Source organism: Mus caroli, unplaced genomic scaffold (genome assembly GCF_978045245.1).
Source record: "Mus caroli unplaced genomic scaffold, Mus_caroli_1 scaffold_9, whole genome shotgun sequence".
Taxonomy (NCBI): domain Eukaryota; kingdom Metazoa; phylum Chordata; class Mammalia; order Rodentia; family Muridae; genus Mus; species Mus caroli.
The window spans coordinates 105,438,980-105,456,861 of NW_028227264.1; the positions used below are offsets into that span (position 1 = coordinate 105,438,980).

Genomic DNA, 17,882 nt, shown 5'->3' on the forward strand with positions numbered 1-17,882 from the left:
GTGACAGCAGATGCTGGCGAGGATGTGGAGAAAGAGGAACACTCCTCCATGTTGGTGGGTTTGCAAGCTTGTACAACCACTCTGGAGGTTCCTCAGTAGGGGAGTTGAGGGGGTGGGGGAGAGGGTATGGGGGACTTTTGGGATAGCATTGGAAATGTAAATGAAGAAAACACCTAACTAAAAAAAAAAAAAAGAAAAGAAAATCGGACATAGTACTACCACAAGATCCAACAATACCTCTCCTGGGCATATACCCAGAAAATGTTGCAACTGGAAATAAGGACACATGCTCCACTATGTTCATAGCTGCCTTATTTATAATAGCCAGAAGCTGGAAAGAACCCAGATGTCCCTCAATAGAGGAATGGATATAGAAAATGTAGTACATTTACACAATGGAGTACTACTCAGCTATTAAAAAGAATGAATTTATGAAATTCCTAGCCAAATGGATGGACCTGGAGGGCATCATCCTGAGTGAGGTAACCCAATCACAAAGGAACTCACACAATATGTACTCACTGATAAGTGGATATTAGCCCAGAAACTTAGGATACCCAAGATATAAGATACAATTTGTTAAACGCATGAAACTCAAGAAGAACGAAGACCAAAGTGTGGACACTTTGCCCCTTCTTAGAATTGGGAACAAAACACCCATGGAAGGAGTTACAGAAACAAAGTTCAGAGCTGAGACGAAAGGATGGGATATCCAGAGACTGTCCCACCCGGGGATCCATCCCATAATCAGCCACCAAATGCAGACACTATTGAATATGCCAGCAAGATTTTGCTGACAGGACCCTGATATATCTGTCTCTTGTGAGGCTATGCCAATGCCTGGCAAATACAGAAGTGGATGCCCACAGTCATCTATTGGATGGAACACAGGGCCCCCAATGGAGGAGCTAGAGAAATTGCCCAATTAGATGAAGGGGTCTGCAACCCTATAGGAGGAACAACAATATGAACTAACCAGTACCCCCACAGCTCATGTCTCTAGCTGCATATATAGCAGAAGATGGCCTAGTCAGCTATCATTGGGAAGAGAGGGCCCTTGGTCTTGCAAACTTTATATGCCCTAGTACAGGGGAACTCCAGGGCCAAGAAGTGGGAGTAGGTAGGTTGGGGAGCAGGGCGAGGGGAGGGTATAGGGGACTTTTGGGATAGCATTTGAAATGTAAATGAAGAAAATGTCTAATAAAAACTGTTTAAAAGTATCTGTTCATATATTTTACATATTATATACAATACACATAAATATACTATATATAAATTTAAATATAAGTGTTTATATAAATGTAAACTTACGTATCTTACATATAATAAATAAAATAACGTACAACATAATAAAAATATATATTTTCTGTATATATGTAAAACAGCTTTTAGTAAGGGCAGCCATTTACCAACATACATCTAGCCACAACCCACTGATGAGTTAAAAAAATCGATTTGGTGAATTGTCATTAGCATTTTATAAAACTTATGAGAGCACAGTAGAAGAAAAAAGTCAACCTGAACCTTGATGTTACATTAAGGACCTATTAAAGTATAAATATTACTCAGAAAGAAAAAAAGTACCCTTTTATAAAATTGAAGCATTTTTTCTATATTTCTATAATTTACAAATATAGAGTAGATCATAACATTTTGTGTGTGTGTGTGTGTGGTGGAGAGTGGAGGCTGGCATATATACATGCCGTTTCATGGAGTACATGTATCAAACCCTAAAATGTAATTCCTTAGGTGATCACAGCAAAATGTGTGACTATTCCACTCTTACTAAAGAAAAATGGATAATTTTCACCCACACAGATATGTTTTACATGGTATGCTTTGCTGGTTAAGGATCACAGATTGGGAAAAGAATAGGAGCTTTGGAGTTTATAAAACATTTGTGCCCTTTTCTTCCTTCTCAATAACTACTGGGAAAAGCAACAGCAGCTCATGAGCAGGAAGAATCAGGTCAGTGACTCCAGTTAGGGATGAGTTTAATGTGCTCGACATGGTTATTTCTCTTAGCAAATATCTTAGTTTCATATTGAATCAGTTATTAGGAATTAGAAATTTTATTTCCTATGTTGGTTTCTCTTAGTTACTGTTCTACTGCTGTGAAAAAAAATTATGACCACTGCAGCTCGTAGGAAAGAGAATATTTAACTGGGGGCTTGGTTACAGTTTCAGAGGAAGCAGGTTGCTATACTCAGTGCTTGCTATATAACTAAGCTATAAGCTTAAAGATATGGCTAAAAGATATGGATTTGCCTTTGAAGATGTGGCTCTTCGGAAACTAAATGCTGTTTACAGACTTGGGTTATCCTGAGATTTTCAACCTCTTCTCTTAGAGCTCATAGGACCCATACAAATTGTAATAGAACAGAAAAATAAAATCAATTCCAACTCTATACACACACAAACACAGAGCGAGTGAGTGAGCGAGCGAGCGAGAGAGAGAGAAAGAGAGAGAGAGAGAGAGAAAAGAAAAAGAAAAAGAAAAAGAAAAAAGAAAAAAGAAAAAGAAAAGAGAAAAAAAAAGAGAAAAAGAAGGAAAAGGAGCAATTAAAAGTGGGTATACCAGTTGGGTCAAGGTAGTACATGCCTTTAACCTTAGCACTTGAGACAGAGGCAGGTAGACTTCTGTGTTTGGAGCCAGTCAGTGAGTTTCACACCAAGCAGGGCAAACAAACAAATAAACAACAATAACAACAACCCCCCCAAATCCCTGAATATATCAATTATGCTAATCTGATAAAATTTAATCTCAGTACACAAGACATTTTACACAGACACACACACACACACACACTCACAAAAGATTTGGTAGACAATGCATTTCAACATCTTTAAAATTTCCAGTTAGAAAGTTCTGTGCAATCAAATATGTTCAGTTAGTTAAGTGCATAGTGACATACAACAAGAGATGCTGTCAGGTCTATATTGGTAAGATAGTAATTACAAACATTGATGCAATGATGGAATTAATTCATTGTTATTGAATCTACCAAGGGAATAGTCATATCTCCATAGCTTTTAGTCATCTTCACAGTTTTTCATGCTGCACATTAAATCTCAGGAAGAAGAGAGACATAATAAAAGTTGGTTTTTCATCAAGTACGTTGTTAGATTTTCAAATGTTACATTTTCAGTCTCTGCATGCTTTGCTTCAAGCTCCAGATCTGTGTAGGAGACATAGCTCTAGGAAAGCAATGAAACTAAGTCTTAAAACCCGCAGAGGATCAGACAAAGTATCTAGCTTCCACTCACTTTCGGCAAGCTTTGTTTGATAAGAAGTGTAAGTATCAGAATGCATCATTGTGCTGCCTAACAGACAAGCAGAGAGTCTAATAAGCCAGTGAAGAACACGGTTGTGAGGAACCCTATAACACGTTAAAGGCTGAGTGCAAGCTCCAGTCAGGCTTCTCCCTGACCGAGACTGCAGCAGACTTCCTTCCTAGTGGCAGGTGGGAGCAGGTGGGAAGGATGCTTTGATTGCATCCCTGGAAGCAGGTGGGAAAGGAGGCGTGATTCTGTCCCTGGCCAGAGCTGTGACTACTATAGCCAGAGAAGAAGGACAATCAAACCATCCTACTCTCTGGGTGCCTGCCCTGTTTCTATTCCCCCAGTCCTTCCCAATCAGTGAAATCGCTGCATAAACTTAAAGTGTTTGCCTTCCACAGCTCAGACTCATCTGAGAAGCTCATTCAGAACACTGATCATTTCTAAGGATACACTTGAATGCTAGGGTAGGGCAGATGCAGACCATTCTCTTAGGCTGAATAAACAAATATGTGAAACCAAACTAAAACGTGGCACATATTCCTGTGCTTTGGACAGCTTGAAGAACACCAGGCAGGCCAGTGAAAGGGCTGAGCGGGGAAGCACGATTGCTGCTAAAGTCTGGCAACCTGAGTTCAAGCCTCGGAACCCATGGGAAGGCGGGAAACCAGGACGGAATTCTCAAAGGGACTCTCTGATGTTCCCACACCAGCCCTATTATCTTCTCCGCACCCTCTAAACTAATAAACAAAAATTAGGAGCGACAAAAACAAACTCAAACCACAACCTAGTCAGAAACACTGCCTAGGAGCTGTGCTCGCAGGCTGCACCGCTAACAATTGTGTCTCAAACCTACTCCTACTGAATCAACATAATTTAGAATAAAGGAGACTCCCTTAGCTCTATGGTTACAGAAAGGCTTAACTTGCCTGATAACTGATACCTGGAAAGGATTAAGGTTTCTTTATCAGGACGAGTTGTGTGAGTCTGGGTTATTTCATTGTATTTCATTTCCATTTGTATAGGAAATAGCGAGGCTGCATTGAGATGTGAAAAATAAAAAAAGAGCCAAAAAGGAATGGGCAGGGTCAGTGAGTGGGATATAAAGTGAATAAGAATATGTGTGTGAGTGTGTATGTGTGTGTATTATGTAAAATTTAAAAAGACTAAACTACTTACTCCTTCTTGGAGAAGAAATAATAAGACCATTTCTACTTAATTAAGTCAATATCAAGTCAAAATGTTTAAACATTAGTTAAGCTTTGGAAAATAAATATTCTATAATACACTGCAATAAAACTGTTTCTGTTACTTAATGTTCACTTGGGGGCTACTGGCTTATAATGAAAAGTACCTATAAGTACTTCGTAAAACATATGGTATAAATTTAGTATTATAGGGGAATTTTTTTTTGAAAACTCACATTCATGACAGACCACCTCTATGGTCTACCACAGTGTTATGAGGTAAATATATTCATATAAGACACATATTGTTTACATAGTCAATATAATCATAAAAAGTTACAGTGTACATACCAGAATCTTTGACTATATTGTATAAGACAATTAACAACTCAAATTTATACCCCAGTTCAAACTTCAAAACAGCTGTTCAAATAAAGTGAGGCTAAAGGGTCAGGTGCATAACACATGAGGTGAGGGACACATAACAAACATGTTTGTCCATTCTGACAGAACTCCATGGAGCCTAGAGCTTGACATATGACAGTAATTATGTTAGCCTTGTCCACATCAACACTGCAAACTCAGCTGTTCTAATATAATGGCTAAAGTATATAGTGACACACTCCTATTTCTGGAAAGAACACTAGTGTCGCAGCTGAAAGGCTGGCTTAGTGGTTTAGATCTTGTTGCTCGTGCAGAGAATCCAGGTTTGCTTCCTAGCACCCACATGGTGTCTCAGAAGCACCTGTACATCCAGATTTACAGGATTTGGGGCCCTCTTCTGACCTCTGCAGGCACATGGTGCACAAACATACATGGGGTAAAACACTCATCCATGTTAAAAACAAAGCAAACAAAACTAAAATGATTTAAAAAGTATAGTACATGTACAAAGGAAGGCTGGCTACATTTGTGTTCCACTGGCTGCTATACCGCCACCCCCTGTTGCTCACCCCACCCGACCCACAATGTGCTCACCAATGAAGAACTGTAAGCTATCAACACTCTCTTGGATACTCTCTTAGTTGCTTGTGTCTTTCTTGTAACAGAATTGCTAGCTTTTGGCTGTAGTTGAGGGTGCAGTCCATCAGGGCATGGGAATCTTAGCACCAGGGCCTTGAGGCACCTGTCACACTGCATCCACAGGCAGCGAGCAGAAAGCAATGACCGCCCATGCTTGTGTTGCTTTCTCCTTTTTACCCAGCCAAGAGTCCCAGCTCATAAACTGGTCCCGTCCGTATATAGCGGAGTCTTCCCATTTAACTAGTCTTCTGATCTAGGCAGTGTCTCGAGGCTGCCCACAGGAGATTTGCCTCCATGGTGAGTCTAAGTCTCATCCATCTGTCAATCAGGATTAACTATCAGATACTCCTTGCCTACTTCAGGCTTTCCCCATGAATGTGTCTAGCCTCAAACTCTTCATTCCAGACTTACAACACAATTTCCTCTGCTCTTGGATCTGCGTTTGCTAGAAAGCTAGTGGCCTGTTCTTAGAGCATGTTAGAACATAGAGGCTGGCTTCTGCATGGCGACTTTGATATGTCTTGCTGGGGTCATGTAGCTCAACCTTCGGTTCTGGTCTGCAAAGTGGCATCTGAATATCTCTGCCATCTAAGTCTATACAGAAAAAGTTAAAATAAATAGTGTGTATTTTCTTCAACATATTTCTACAAACCATCTTCTCAAATTCTATGTCTTTAAAGAATTATTATAATTTCACAGCTTTTACAGTGGTGTTCATCAGAATTCCATATGGAGCTTCTGACAAATTCTGATACTCATGTTCTGTACCTAGGCTATAATTCAAATGGTCACGGGCAGTTCTCTAGCAAAGTTGAATAAGCTGTTGTTATCTAAAGATGTGAGCTCTCAAATATGGCTTCAGTGCCTGTCTATCTACTCCCATGTTCCCTGCCATGGTAGTCATGGACTCACCCTCTCAAACTGGAAGCAATAAAAAGGTAACTAAGAGGATTCCAGAAGTGGGATATTCCTGTGACAGGCCCACAATGCTCCTTTTTGGAAGACCATGGGACTTACGATTTAAAAAGTGGTTGAGTGCTGTATCCTGGGCTTACTGAGCCATTAGGAGCTTGAAAGAAAGTAATGCTGAGAGCAATCTGGACAAAGCATCAGCTATATGGTTCTGGCTTTAGTGTCATGGAGGATACAGCAGAAAGGGGTTGCATCTTCTGTGGTAAAGAAAGTCACTAAGAGTGTGGCAGGAGAGTTCTTGGATGGAGGCCTGAAGAAACAATTACAAGAAGCTGTAAAAGTGAACCTTGGACTGCATTGGGGACCCAAAAATGGTGGAAGTGCCAGAACCATGGGATGCTATGTGGGAAAGTTGCACATAGGGAGTAGAACCAGGCAGAGAGAGAAGTGTGCTACAGTCAGCAAAGCTGGAAGGGTAGAGTCATGTAGCGCCACTCTCACTCAAACCACAACAATGTCCTAGTCAAACTTAATTAAAATACTACTTAATAGATAACAGAATAGCCATTATTAATAGCATAAAAATAATGAAACAAATTTGAAATAGCAGTTTTGAAGCGATATATTGTGGAGAGATTTATCATTCAAACCCCACCAAGCAAATGCTATATTAGAAGCTGCCAACACATTTTTCATTTTGCTTTGCAGCCAGAGTCCAAAGGACACAAACTGAATTTTACTATTTTAATAAAATAAAAGTACTAAAGCTTTTCAAGCTCATAGAAATCTAAGTACATTGATTACTCTTTTTAAAAAGATGTTAATTCTTTAGAAATGAAAACTAACAATGAGAATAAATATTTGTATTTATGAAAATAATATTGCTATCATTTTATTTATTATTATTACAATCACAGCAAAACTTAGAAGTATTTACAAATATAAATCTTATAAAATAGATATTGTATATTATAGAATTTTGGAAATATTTACAAAATTTTCAGTCTTCATTAAATCAGTTTTATGACCAATGAAATGATCATAAAAGTGATATTATATCTCATTTCATTAATACTATTAATGTTAAATTTGCAACAAAATTAGATGCTATCTCAAATGTTAATTCAAGAGACAAAATGACTGGGCATGGCAGCCCAAGCCTCAAGTCTAGCGGTTCTCTTACTGTGGGGTGTAACCCCGAGCCTTTCACAGGGGTCACATATCTGATATCCTGCATATCAGATATTTACATTGTGATTCAGATCAGTAGCAAAATTACAGCCATGAAGGAGCAATGAAAACCACTGTATGGCTGGGGGTCAGCACAACACGAGGGACAGTCTGAAAGGGCCCAGTGTTAGGAAGGATGAGAGCTGCTGCTCTAATCCCAGCACTCAGGAGGGAGAGGCTGATGGACCCTTGAGTTCCCACCAGACTGGTCTTTCCAGTGAGCTCCAGGACATCAAGACTATACACGGAGATCCATTCAAGAACCACACAAAACAAAGCAATCGTGTCACAGTACTGACTACAAGAGAAATAGAAAATAGTCCTGATAACTGGTATCAGTGAAAATCATGACTCGTAGAGTACTTACTATCTTTATGCTGGTTTTCAAACTCCTCAGATAGGAGATGGTAGCAACAACCCACACTGCAAACTCCCTTGACTTCAGCCTTGGATGTAAATATCCGCAGAGTACTGGGCGCAAGGTCACCACAGGTATGCAGCCCCACCATTAAACAGTCCTTTGGAGGCAATAAGAAAAATAGCAATTGACAAGAGTTAAAAACTACACAGGTAAAGATTTTAAGTGTCTTTTTAAATATGTGGATCTTTTAAATGATTAATTCTACCTAAAAAGTATTACATATCATTTTATACTCAAAATGAGTAATTCCTTTTAGGCAAAATGGTCAGACTTTCCTATTGCTTCTGTGGGGTTTTGTTTGTTTTTGCTTTTTTTTTTTTTTAATTTCTTCATTGGTATTTTCTCTCATTTCTTTTACAACTAATATTTGCTCAACAAATAGATACTGCAAATTAAAGGTTAAAATTAGGTCAAAAATGTAGCTACTCTGATAACCCGAGATTTGAAATGTTTGTATGATACTAGCCACATTTCTTTTATTGGCTGAACTTCTTTAGGCTGCTCAACTTTTATAAGAAACAGAAATGGTACTAAGTTGTCATTTCTAGGCAAATGCCAATACATTTACTTATTTTATTCATTGATCAAATCTAACAAAATAAAAATCAAGATATGTAGTTTTTTTCTCAAATTTCTAGCATGACTTTTATGTAAAAACTGTCTTATGAAATTGTTTCCAATTACTCAAATTCTAATTTAAATGTACTTACATGTAATAGAGTACAAATATATACATGCATAGAATTTTGTCAATCTGGCAATCATCTCAGAGTAATTTATTCTTGTGTTGCTTGACATGAATCACAGAAGTAAATTAACAAAAGCAAGTGGGACTTCTCTGTAGAAAATCTGTGCCATGTGCTTTTGGTATTTGGAAGTTCTATGACCTTTTGGGATTTTCAGGGGATACCCTTAACATACATAGTCCAGAGATCACACTAGGATTAGATTTATGACTTGAATATAGTCACAGCAACTTCTCAGGGTTTTTTTTTTTTTCCCCACAACATAAAAACAAAACCAAAAGAAAACACAAACCATCATACCCTCCAAATGCTCAGTCAGAATTATTTGTCGTAACAGTTTAATTTTTAAATACCAATTAAACTTAAATTCGAAGGTATAGATAAAGCCAGGCTTAGCAGTAAGAAGTCCCAGCAGTCAGGAGGCTCAGGCAAGAGGACTGCCGTGAGTTTGAGGCTGGTCTGGGCTAGATAATGAATTATAGGCTAGTCAGGCTTATATAGCAAGACTGTGTCTTAAAACTAAACAAATGACAACAATAAATAAATAAATATAGATGACATAGTCTTTAAGACATATCAAAGAATTAGTTAAGCCTCAATGAGTCTAATTATACAAAAAATATATCAGTATCACTAAGAACATAAGCTTGAGAAACAGCTCAATTTAGAGTCTGCTTCATTAGAAATATGATTTTGCAACTTTCGTTAACTTCCCAGTTTGTTATAGATTCCCTATGATAATGTCTCCAGGCTGTCCTTGAATTCAGGGTCCCCTTGCTTCAATCTTTATGCTATCCCTAGCATATGCCACCACGATCAGGTTGCAGAATTCTAGTAATGTAATTCCAAGAATGTTTTGAAAAATTTAAGTGACAAAATGCACAAAAATTTTGTATTTTACTTGTAAAAATTGTTTAAAAATAACCTAATTACTGCTTTTAAATGCATGCAGATTAAGGTTCCATTTAATCTGTACCCGTTATAGGTACATGGCTGGGGACGGGGTGCACTGGTGAAGCCTCGGAGCGGTTAACAGCATTTCCTACTCCTGCAGAGAAGCCAAGTTTGCTCCTCAGCATGCAGACTGGGCGCCTTAACTGCCTACAATGTAGATCCCGGGCATCCACTCTCTCTTCTGGCCTATGTAGCTGTGCACTCCCATGAACAAACTGTACAGAGACACTTGCATATACACATAATTTAAAAATAAGAATAACATCTCTAAAGTTGAAAATCAGTGACAGGGTAACCCTGTAAAAATCATAAAACCAAGATTTAAATATCTAAAGAATTCCAATATCTTTGTTTAGACATTTCTTTTAGAAAGATATTTAAAAATTAACAAAGAATAATATTAACTTCTAAAGGAGCCAGGCTGCATAATCTCCGGAGCTTCTGTATAATACTGTTATAACATCTAGTGGTAGTGCGTTTGAGATACACTGCTTTCCAATTATAAACTCGACTACTTAGAAATTATTAAAATCTTAAAGAATACACACAGGCTATTACTCAGAAAGTATTAAAACCTTAAAGAATAGGCTATTCCTGCTCTAGGAAACTGCGTGCTGGTTAATAACTCTGCGCTCATCTCCTCTCTAGCTGTTCTCACCATCCTGATCTGATCAAGTGCGAGCGCAGGAAAACATCATGCTGTACCCCATGAACAGCTATAATCATGGTGTCAATTCAAAACAAGTAAATTATGAAAATAGACAGTTTTTGAATTAGAATTTAAACAACCTCTAACTGTGGATAATTTGGCTTCCTGACTAGCAGTTGTGCTAGCTCTTCTACCCACAAGTGAAATGAGTAGAGGGGTTTGTATTCTACAGTGTACCCTTATTCAATGTTGACAGCTGTGGGTACAGTGAAAGCCAGTTAGGATTCTACTCTTGCTCTTTAGGATTACTCTGTCAGATAAGATTACATTAATACAATAACAAGCTACTGAAACTGCATCTCTGTCAACAGCACTTTTGCAAACTAAAGAATCTGAAAGTTGAATCACCTCCAGATCTTCAATAATGTCATGCAATTGTGAATCAGCAGTGATGAAAGACGTTAGTGGTGAATACATGCTTGAGTCCCTTGCTTTGGATGTCGTATTTCTTCTCTCTTTTCTCAGTCCAGACTTTTCTGTGGTCTGCACCTGTGATGAAGTAGGTTCGATGGCATCAACAGGTAAAAAGTCTATGAGAGAAAAGGCATCTTCAAAATACAAATTTTCTTCCTCAGCTGGCTGAGCAAGCAGATTTTTTTGCTGTTTTCTGATGATTGAAATTGCAGACCCTGAAAAATCAGGCAAAACATCGGTGGCAGACAGGTCTTGATTCCCAAGCCTGCTCCTCTGCATGCTCTCAGCATCCCCCTTACACTCCACTCCCTTTGGCACTTTCAACTCTTTGGGCATTTCTAATGCCAAGCCGGTGGCGTCTGCTCTTGACTGAGGATGATACAGGTTCCAATGCTTCTTCAACTTCCTGTTTCTCTCCTTCGCGCCATGAGTATTAGTGTTTGAGGAATCGATGCCATAAACGTTCAAACCATATTTTAAGGACAAAAAGGAGCTTAGATAGCCTTTACCAGAACCCACGTCAATTATCTGAAGAAAACAAAATGGAAGAAACAGTCCACGTGTTTTATTAAGATGAGTAACAAATGCAATATATCCTTTATATACTATACTTGCTAATGTTTTGATTTCTATTAAAAATAAATTACTGATCATCTTTATTCAACATTTTCCTGTTCCAGATTGTACAGTGAATCAAAGGAACAACTAAGGAACAAAAATAACATTGAAAGCAAGGAAGAAACTATGTTTTTATCATATATTGGCACTATTATCTCCACAGAAAATTCCAAAGAATATCTTTAGAGGTCAACAAAATTAACTGCTGTACTAAACCATGTGCCAAGGTGTTGGGATAACCCATACACATTGTATCAATTGGGTATGAAGTCTGGTGCTCTCAGTTCTTAACCGCTGTGTCAGCAGTGCCCAGCTAGCAGGACAAGGAAAAGTTTGTCATTTCCTCACCTACCCAAAAGAAAGGCAGGCTACTGTGGGGGAGAAATCTCTCCCACTATGCTAATAGCTTTTTGTTTTTTGTTTTGTTTTGTTTTGTTTTTTGAGAAAGAAGTGCGGTATTTGACCAACAAAGTGCTGTAGGCTGAAGCTTGGGCAGAAAAGCAACAGAGGAGAGAGAGGCAGCCGGACAAAAGCAGAAGGTGAGCAGGGAAATAGTGTGGTGAGAGATAAAGTGGAGGAGAAATCTGCTTAAGTTAGATGGGCTGGCTGAGGGACCGTGCCAGTAAGCAGGACCCCCAAAAGTCCCACAATACAAGGCACCAAGTAAGTAGAGATTACCAATGATCCCATAAAACATATATAACACAACAGTAAGGAACGTTTGAATGCAAATGTTTTAAAACAAGACAATATAACAATACCTAGCAGTTAAGTTTAACAAAGAACAGAAGGTACATACATTGAAAACTGTGACTGCCACATAAAATCCTGAAAGGTTAAACAGAGAGATAGCTGAGATAGCTCATGTCATGAATCAACAATCTCAATACCAAGATGGCAATTATTCTCTTTCAACTCAGAGATCAACACAATCTTAACTGAGTCTAAAGACACTGAAAATCATATACTACAATTTACATGCAAATGCAAATCACCTGTAAATAACAAAAACATTTTCTCAGAAAGAATAAAGTTAAAAGATATTATTAGTTCAACAATTAACTTAATAGGCTCGGAAGAAGGCTCAGTGAATAAAGAGATTGTCTAGCAAGCGTGATGACCTAAATTTAGATTCCCAGAAGACACATAAAGTGGGGCAGGTATGAAACCACTTATGAGCAAAGCACCAAGAAGCAGGACAGGATCCCTCCAGCAACCTGACATGCCAATTTGAATTGGCAGGGTCTGAGTTCAACAAGAAATGATGCTTCAATAAATAAAGTTGAGAGTGACCAAGGGAAGTCTACCAGATGTCACCTTTGGTCTGTCACAAGCACACCCATACATACATCATGCATACATGTTAAAGACGAATACAAATACTGGAGGCACACTACACATGAATACACATGCAAAATATTAACATAAAACAATGACCCAAACAGATTAATAGTGCTCTAAGAACAGATATAAATCATCAAGGAAAGATTCTGGAATTTTATAATATTAGGCAGACCGCCCAAGGATGAAACAGTCTTTTCAATAAATAATACTGTGGTAAAGAAGTAGCTAAATGGGAGGAAATAAACTCTGCCTCTCACACAGGAAACAAATATTAAAAGCATATTATGGGTCAAATTGTAAGACTACATAGAATATAACTTGCAAGAGAACATGAAAAAAAAAAAAACCTTTGTGATCTAGAAATAGGCAAAGATTTTGTATACAGGACACAAGAGCAAGAACAACAAGATAGTTCAGATAGATTTCGTTAAAAATAAAGCTTTTGCTATTCAAAATGTACAGTTTAAATTTAGAAAAAAATATCTTTTACGTGTTTGTTTTAATTTGTATGCTTCTGTGTGTGTGTGTGTGTGTTTCCTTCTACCTCCTTCCACCCAAGGACTGAACTCAGGATGTCACTCTTGGAGCTATGTGGGTTTCTCTGCTGCATCATCTTGCCAGCCTCTATACATTTAACACACATAGCTAAATGGAGTAGGGAGAGGGCTAACTAGCCTCCCCTGGGCTGAGGCGCTACTGACAGTTGATGGTGGGTAGGGAAGGCAGGTCAGTTTTCTACAGTCTTTTTAAGGGTAGGACCCAAGCAGGTAAGGCATGCTGCAGTGAGTAACCCCACAGCCCTGAGTAACACAGGCAGCACGGGCTGACTTGGGCTATACAGAAAGAGGGAACCAATGTTGGGAGGAGAACAGAGGGGGTTAAAAATTCATACTTCCAATACACAGTGGCACAGAGCAAATGTTTTCATTAAAAAGGGAGGATGGGGATATGGTGACCAAGGACTGAACTAAAGTAATACTGAAACACGTTAGGGAAAACCACAGAACTCTGTAGCTCCATGTCCAGTATCTGCGCTTCAGTTTCAAAAGGCTTAGGTAGCTCCACCCCTCCACCTTTGCTGCCTAAAACACCCATCTCTCTTACAGACTGATTCCACTCCCTGTATACTGCCCTTCCTTGGCAGTCTTCCCACAGCTCTGACATTCTAACAGCTCAGGCTGTGCACAGTTAACTCAAGCTTCCCTGTCACAATGGCCTCTCTGGATCTCCTCACTGGGACTTTGACTCTGCCACATGCTGCCAGGTCTCAATGACCCTGTGAAATCACGGAGGAAGGAAACATGACCAGTTCAATCTTACATCTTTTAAGCCTCCAAAACCAATACCACGTGGCAACACTGTCAAGTTCCAGTGCCAGCTCATGACAGAGCCTGCCCCATCTGGACCCTGGTTTCAGTAAGTTCTGTAGGCTGAAGGTGGTGGCTTTCTTAGTTATCTACCTTCCGGGAATAGAAAACCTCTTTGACTCTTTCTTTTCACAATTTTGACCCTAAAGTGTATGGGGTGTTGCTCTCTAGGTACCTGTGACGGCTATTCTTGGCTGTCAACTTGCCATTAGCTGGGATTATAAACCAAAAATGGAGGGGCAAATCTGTGAGGGCTTTTTGGTTCATCAGAAGTGAGAAGATCCACTTCTAATACAGGCCTTCGAGATGTGAAGGCACATTAGTTTATTCGGATCTTTTGAAGTGGAAGATCCACCTCTAAGCTGATCCATGCCTTCTGCTTGAAGCCTCTATAAGGACATGGAAGAAGAAAGCTTTTTCTCTTTGCCTGCTTGCTCTCTCATCTCACCAGCAAGTCATATACACAGGAAGTATAGCCTGTCTCTCAAGAATTCCAGTATATACTAAAGACCAGCCTTTGTCTTATTCTAGCTTGATGTGGCTCGTGACAGATCTTTCAATGGCGATTTAAGAACTGTGTGTAATCTCTTTGGTAAGTGAAATAAACACGGAAAGGAAAGTTGAGAAGAAGAGGATGCCGTGGGGAACAACAGTCCACTAAAATGTAGAAGTAGGAAAGGAAACCTGAGTGATACCAAAGATGGGTAAGACTCGTAAGAAAATATTCTTACCTGCTTTAAGCCACAGTAATCAGCAATACTGCAGATTAGCTCTGACATTGCCTGAACCTCATGAGATTTTTTTGTATTCATAAACTCAATTGCCTTCACATTTTCATCTGAACAAACATAAAGAAAATTAGAACACTGCTATAAAAGAAAATTTTAGTTGTCACCTGAAATTTACAGCTTTTTAAATTACACATTAAAATGGCATGAATTCTATTGTGATATCTGTGTAAATACATTATTTTAACAGTTATGATTTAAATTGAACTAATAAAAATCCACAGATTACTAAAATCATTCCGTGATATAACAAATAGTTAACTCTAAGTGAAAAAAATTGAATTCCTCAAAGCCAATCAATCAACCAACCAACCAAACAAAAAAACTTGTCATCAAAGAACAGCTTTAACAGAGTAAAAAGATAAGCAAGCAACAAACTGGAAAAGACATTCTAATGCACATATATAAAAATAAAACCCTATACATCAATAAGAAAAATACTGCCCAACATAAGAGCAGACAAAGGAGCAGCCATTTCACTGTCTGCACTGTCCAACCCAGTGTCTACCAAGCACAAGATTATTTACACTCACACATAAAACTACCAAAGCCAAAATGCAAAGTAAACTTCTAAGCTATACTAGTCATATTTGAAGTGCTTATTAGCCATATGTGGTTATTTTCTCCTATATAGTATAAGCAATCATATACACTAATATATACATGAATATATTGTATAGTATTGCAGAGCATTCAACAACACAGCACTTTAGAGCACACACTGTGTGCTCTAGAATATAAAGCACATATAACAAGGCAGTCAGCAGCATTAGACAGGTGGGAATTGGGTGGAGGCAAGTTCACCCCAGGAGGGCTGGGCTAGAAATCAATCTATTAAGGTGTGGCAGTGCTCACATGCAACATGCCTGCTTACAGGATGAACCTCTTATTTTTTTCAATAGGAAAATGCAAACCTTACTAGTAAGATGCTTCCAGGAGCAAATGGTTTTAGTACAATTGCATTCCACTGACAGAAACCAGCCTAGAACACAAATAAACTGACGTACTCCATATATGGAGTATATTCCCTCCATGTGAAGCTAGCTGTCACTAGCTTGTCTCTACACTGTGATGCCAGCTTTCTTTCAGTGGTATAAGACATCGTCCATCTAGATCTTGGTGATCACACCTGCTATCCAACACATAGTACTTAAATTTTAGAAGGCAGGGGGACGTCGAGGCAGACGATCCTTACTGAGAAATTCACTCAGTTGTGGCCAGTTTAGAAACTTCTGGGATAAAGTACTTATGCATTGGATACAATGCCAATGGGAATGTTGCTGATGAGATCAGTTCCAGCCAGAACACCCTTACCCCGAGCTATGACTTCCCAAAGTCCTTTGTAATTTGTTCCAGTGAAACATGACCATGTGAAAATAATTTTATTAAATACTCAAAGATAAAGGAAGAACAACAATAATGATGCAAAGCTTGTGTCAGAAGGGGAAGATAAGCTCCCTTTACAATGAAGGGCTTCTGTGGATCTGCTTTGGCTAGCAAACACTATTCACTGGTAATAGGACAAAATTACGTATGCCTCTGGGTGAGGTGCACGAAAAAGCAAGTTAATTAGCATTCGAGCTAACACTGTAAAGCTGATTAATCATGGGGAGATAATCAAACACGCCTTCCTGCATGTGTCAAGTTACCAGCATCAGGATAAGCAAGAAGAAAAAGACTGAGGTAAACTTCTCGACGGAAGGGATTTAAACGTTACATCTAAGTGTCCTGGATGAGTCCAGACTGATTCCTACAGGAATGAAAAAGCAGGCTGGAGAGATGACTCAGGGTAGGAGGAGTTGCTAGTTTTGCAGAGGACACTGCCTGGCATGGCAGCTCACAACTGCTCAAAACTAGTTCAGATGCCGTAATCTGGTCTCTGTGTGCACCAGGCAAACACTCATACACAGACATGCATGTAAGCAAAACACTCTCATACATAAAAGTAAAAACTCTAAAAGACAAAATAGTTTTAAAAAAAGAAGCTGTAAGTAATTTCTGCAACACTAAGACAAACTTAAGTACAGCCTGATTATTAGATAGTATTACTAACGCATAGCTAAAGTCCTGAATAAACCAACATGCTACAGGGTAAGCAGGAATGTATTGGGTTCTTATGGACATGTGCTAAAATACTTGCAGGGAATACGGTATCTGTAGCTGATGGTCAAAGGACTCAGATTTTAGAGAAGTATGTGTGGGCGTCCTAACAGCGAACAGGCAGGGGTTTAGCATGGCAAATCTAGGTCAAAGTATCAGGATTCACGGCAGGATTCAAGCAATGTTTCTCTAAGTTTATAGCTTCCTAAAAAAGTTGATGAACTAATGAGGGCCAAATGAGACAGCAGACAAGAAAGACTTTAGGAAACAATAAAGGTCACATAGTTTTATCACTGATGTAATTAGAATTTAACCCATTGTCTGTACTACTAACGCTGGTTCCTCAGCACGGAACACAGCCGGCTTTTAAAACCACAGCTTCCTGATCACCACCTTTGAACTGGGGTATCTTCTGATTCTTACATAACTATAGACATGCGTTTTACTCTATCTGGCCACTTGCGTTATAATTTGGAAAATCCCCACTTTCTCATACATTTCCCCAGCAACCACCTTCCACGTTCTTTATATTCTTCCCTAAGAACCAGCCATAGAGAAACCATTATCCCACTGAAATAAAGATGAATGCAAGTATTTTAGCATCTGTGGTAGCACAATATTATATGTGTTTGAGATTCTGAAACTGTGGTAAAGACATTCAGAGGCTAATATAGGAAAGAGCATAGAGATCTGTAAGTGTTCTTAATATGGGATAAGGGAATCTGTTCTTTTCAGTATGAGCTAACTTATCAGGGCTGATAATATCCGACAATAAATAAACTAAGACTAT

The 17,882-nt window shown here is 38.8% G+C and overlaps 1 protein-coding gene across 3 annotated transcripts in view; it reads right to left on the reverse strand.

Moving 5' to 3' along the window:
• Mettl25 (methyltransferase like 25) overlaps window positions 1-17,882 on the reverse strand; it is a 74,534-nt gene that overhangs the window by 47,310 nt on the left and 9,342 nt on the right. For all 3 annotated transcript variants that reach the window (XM_021173972.3, XM_029482671.2, XM_029482672.2), the window contains 3 exons: window positions 14,936-15,042; window positions 10,810-11,403; window positions 7,999-8,149 (listed from right to left, as the gene is read on the reverse strand). In XM_021173972.3, coding sequence (XP_021029631.1) covers window positions 7,999-8,149; window positions 10,810-11,403; window positions 14,936-15,042 — 852 coding nt within the window. The remainder of the gene's footprint in view (window positions 1-7,998; window positions 8,150-10,809; window positions 11,404-14,935; window positions 15,043-17,882) is intronic.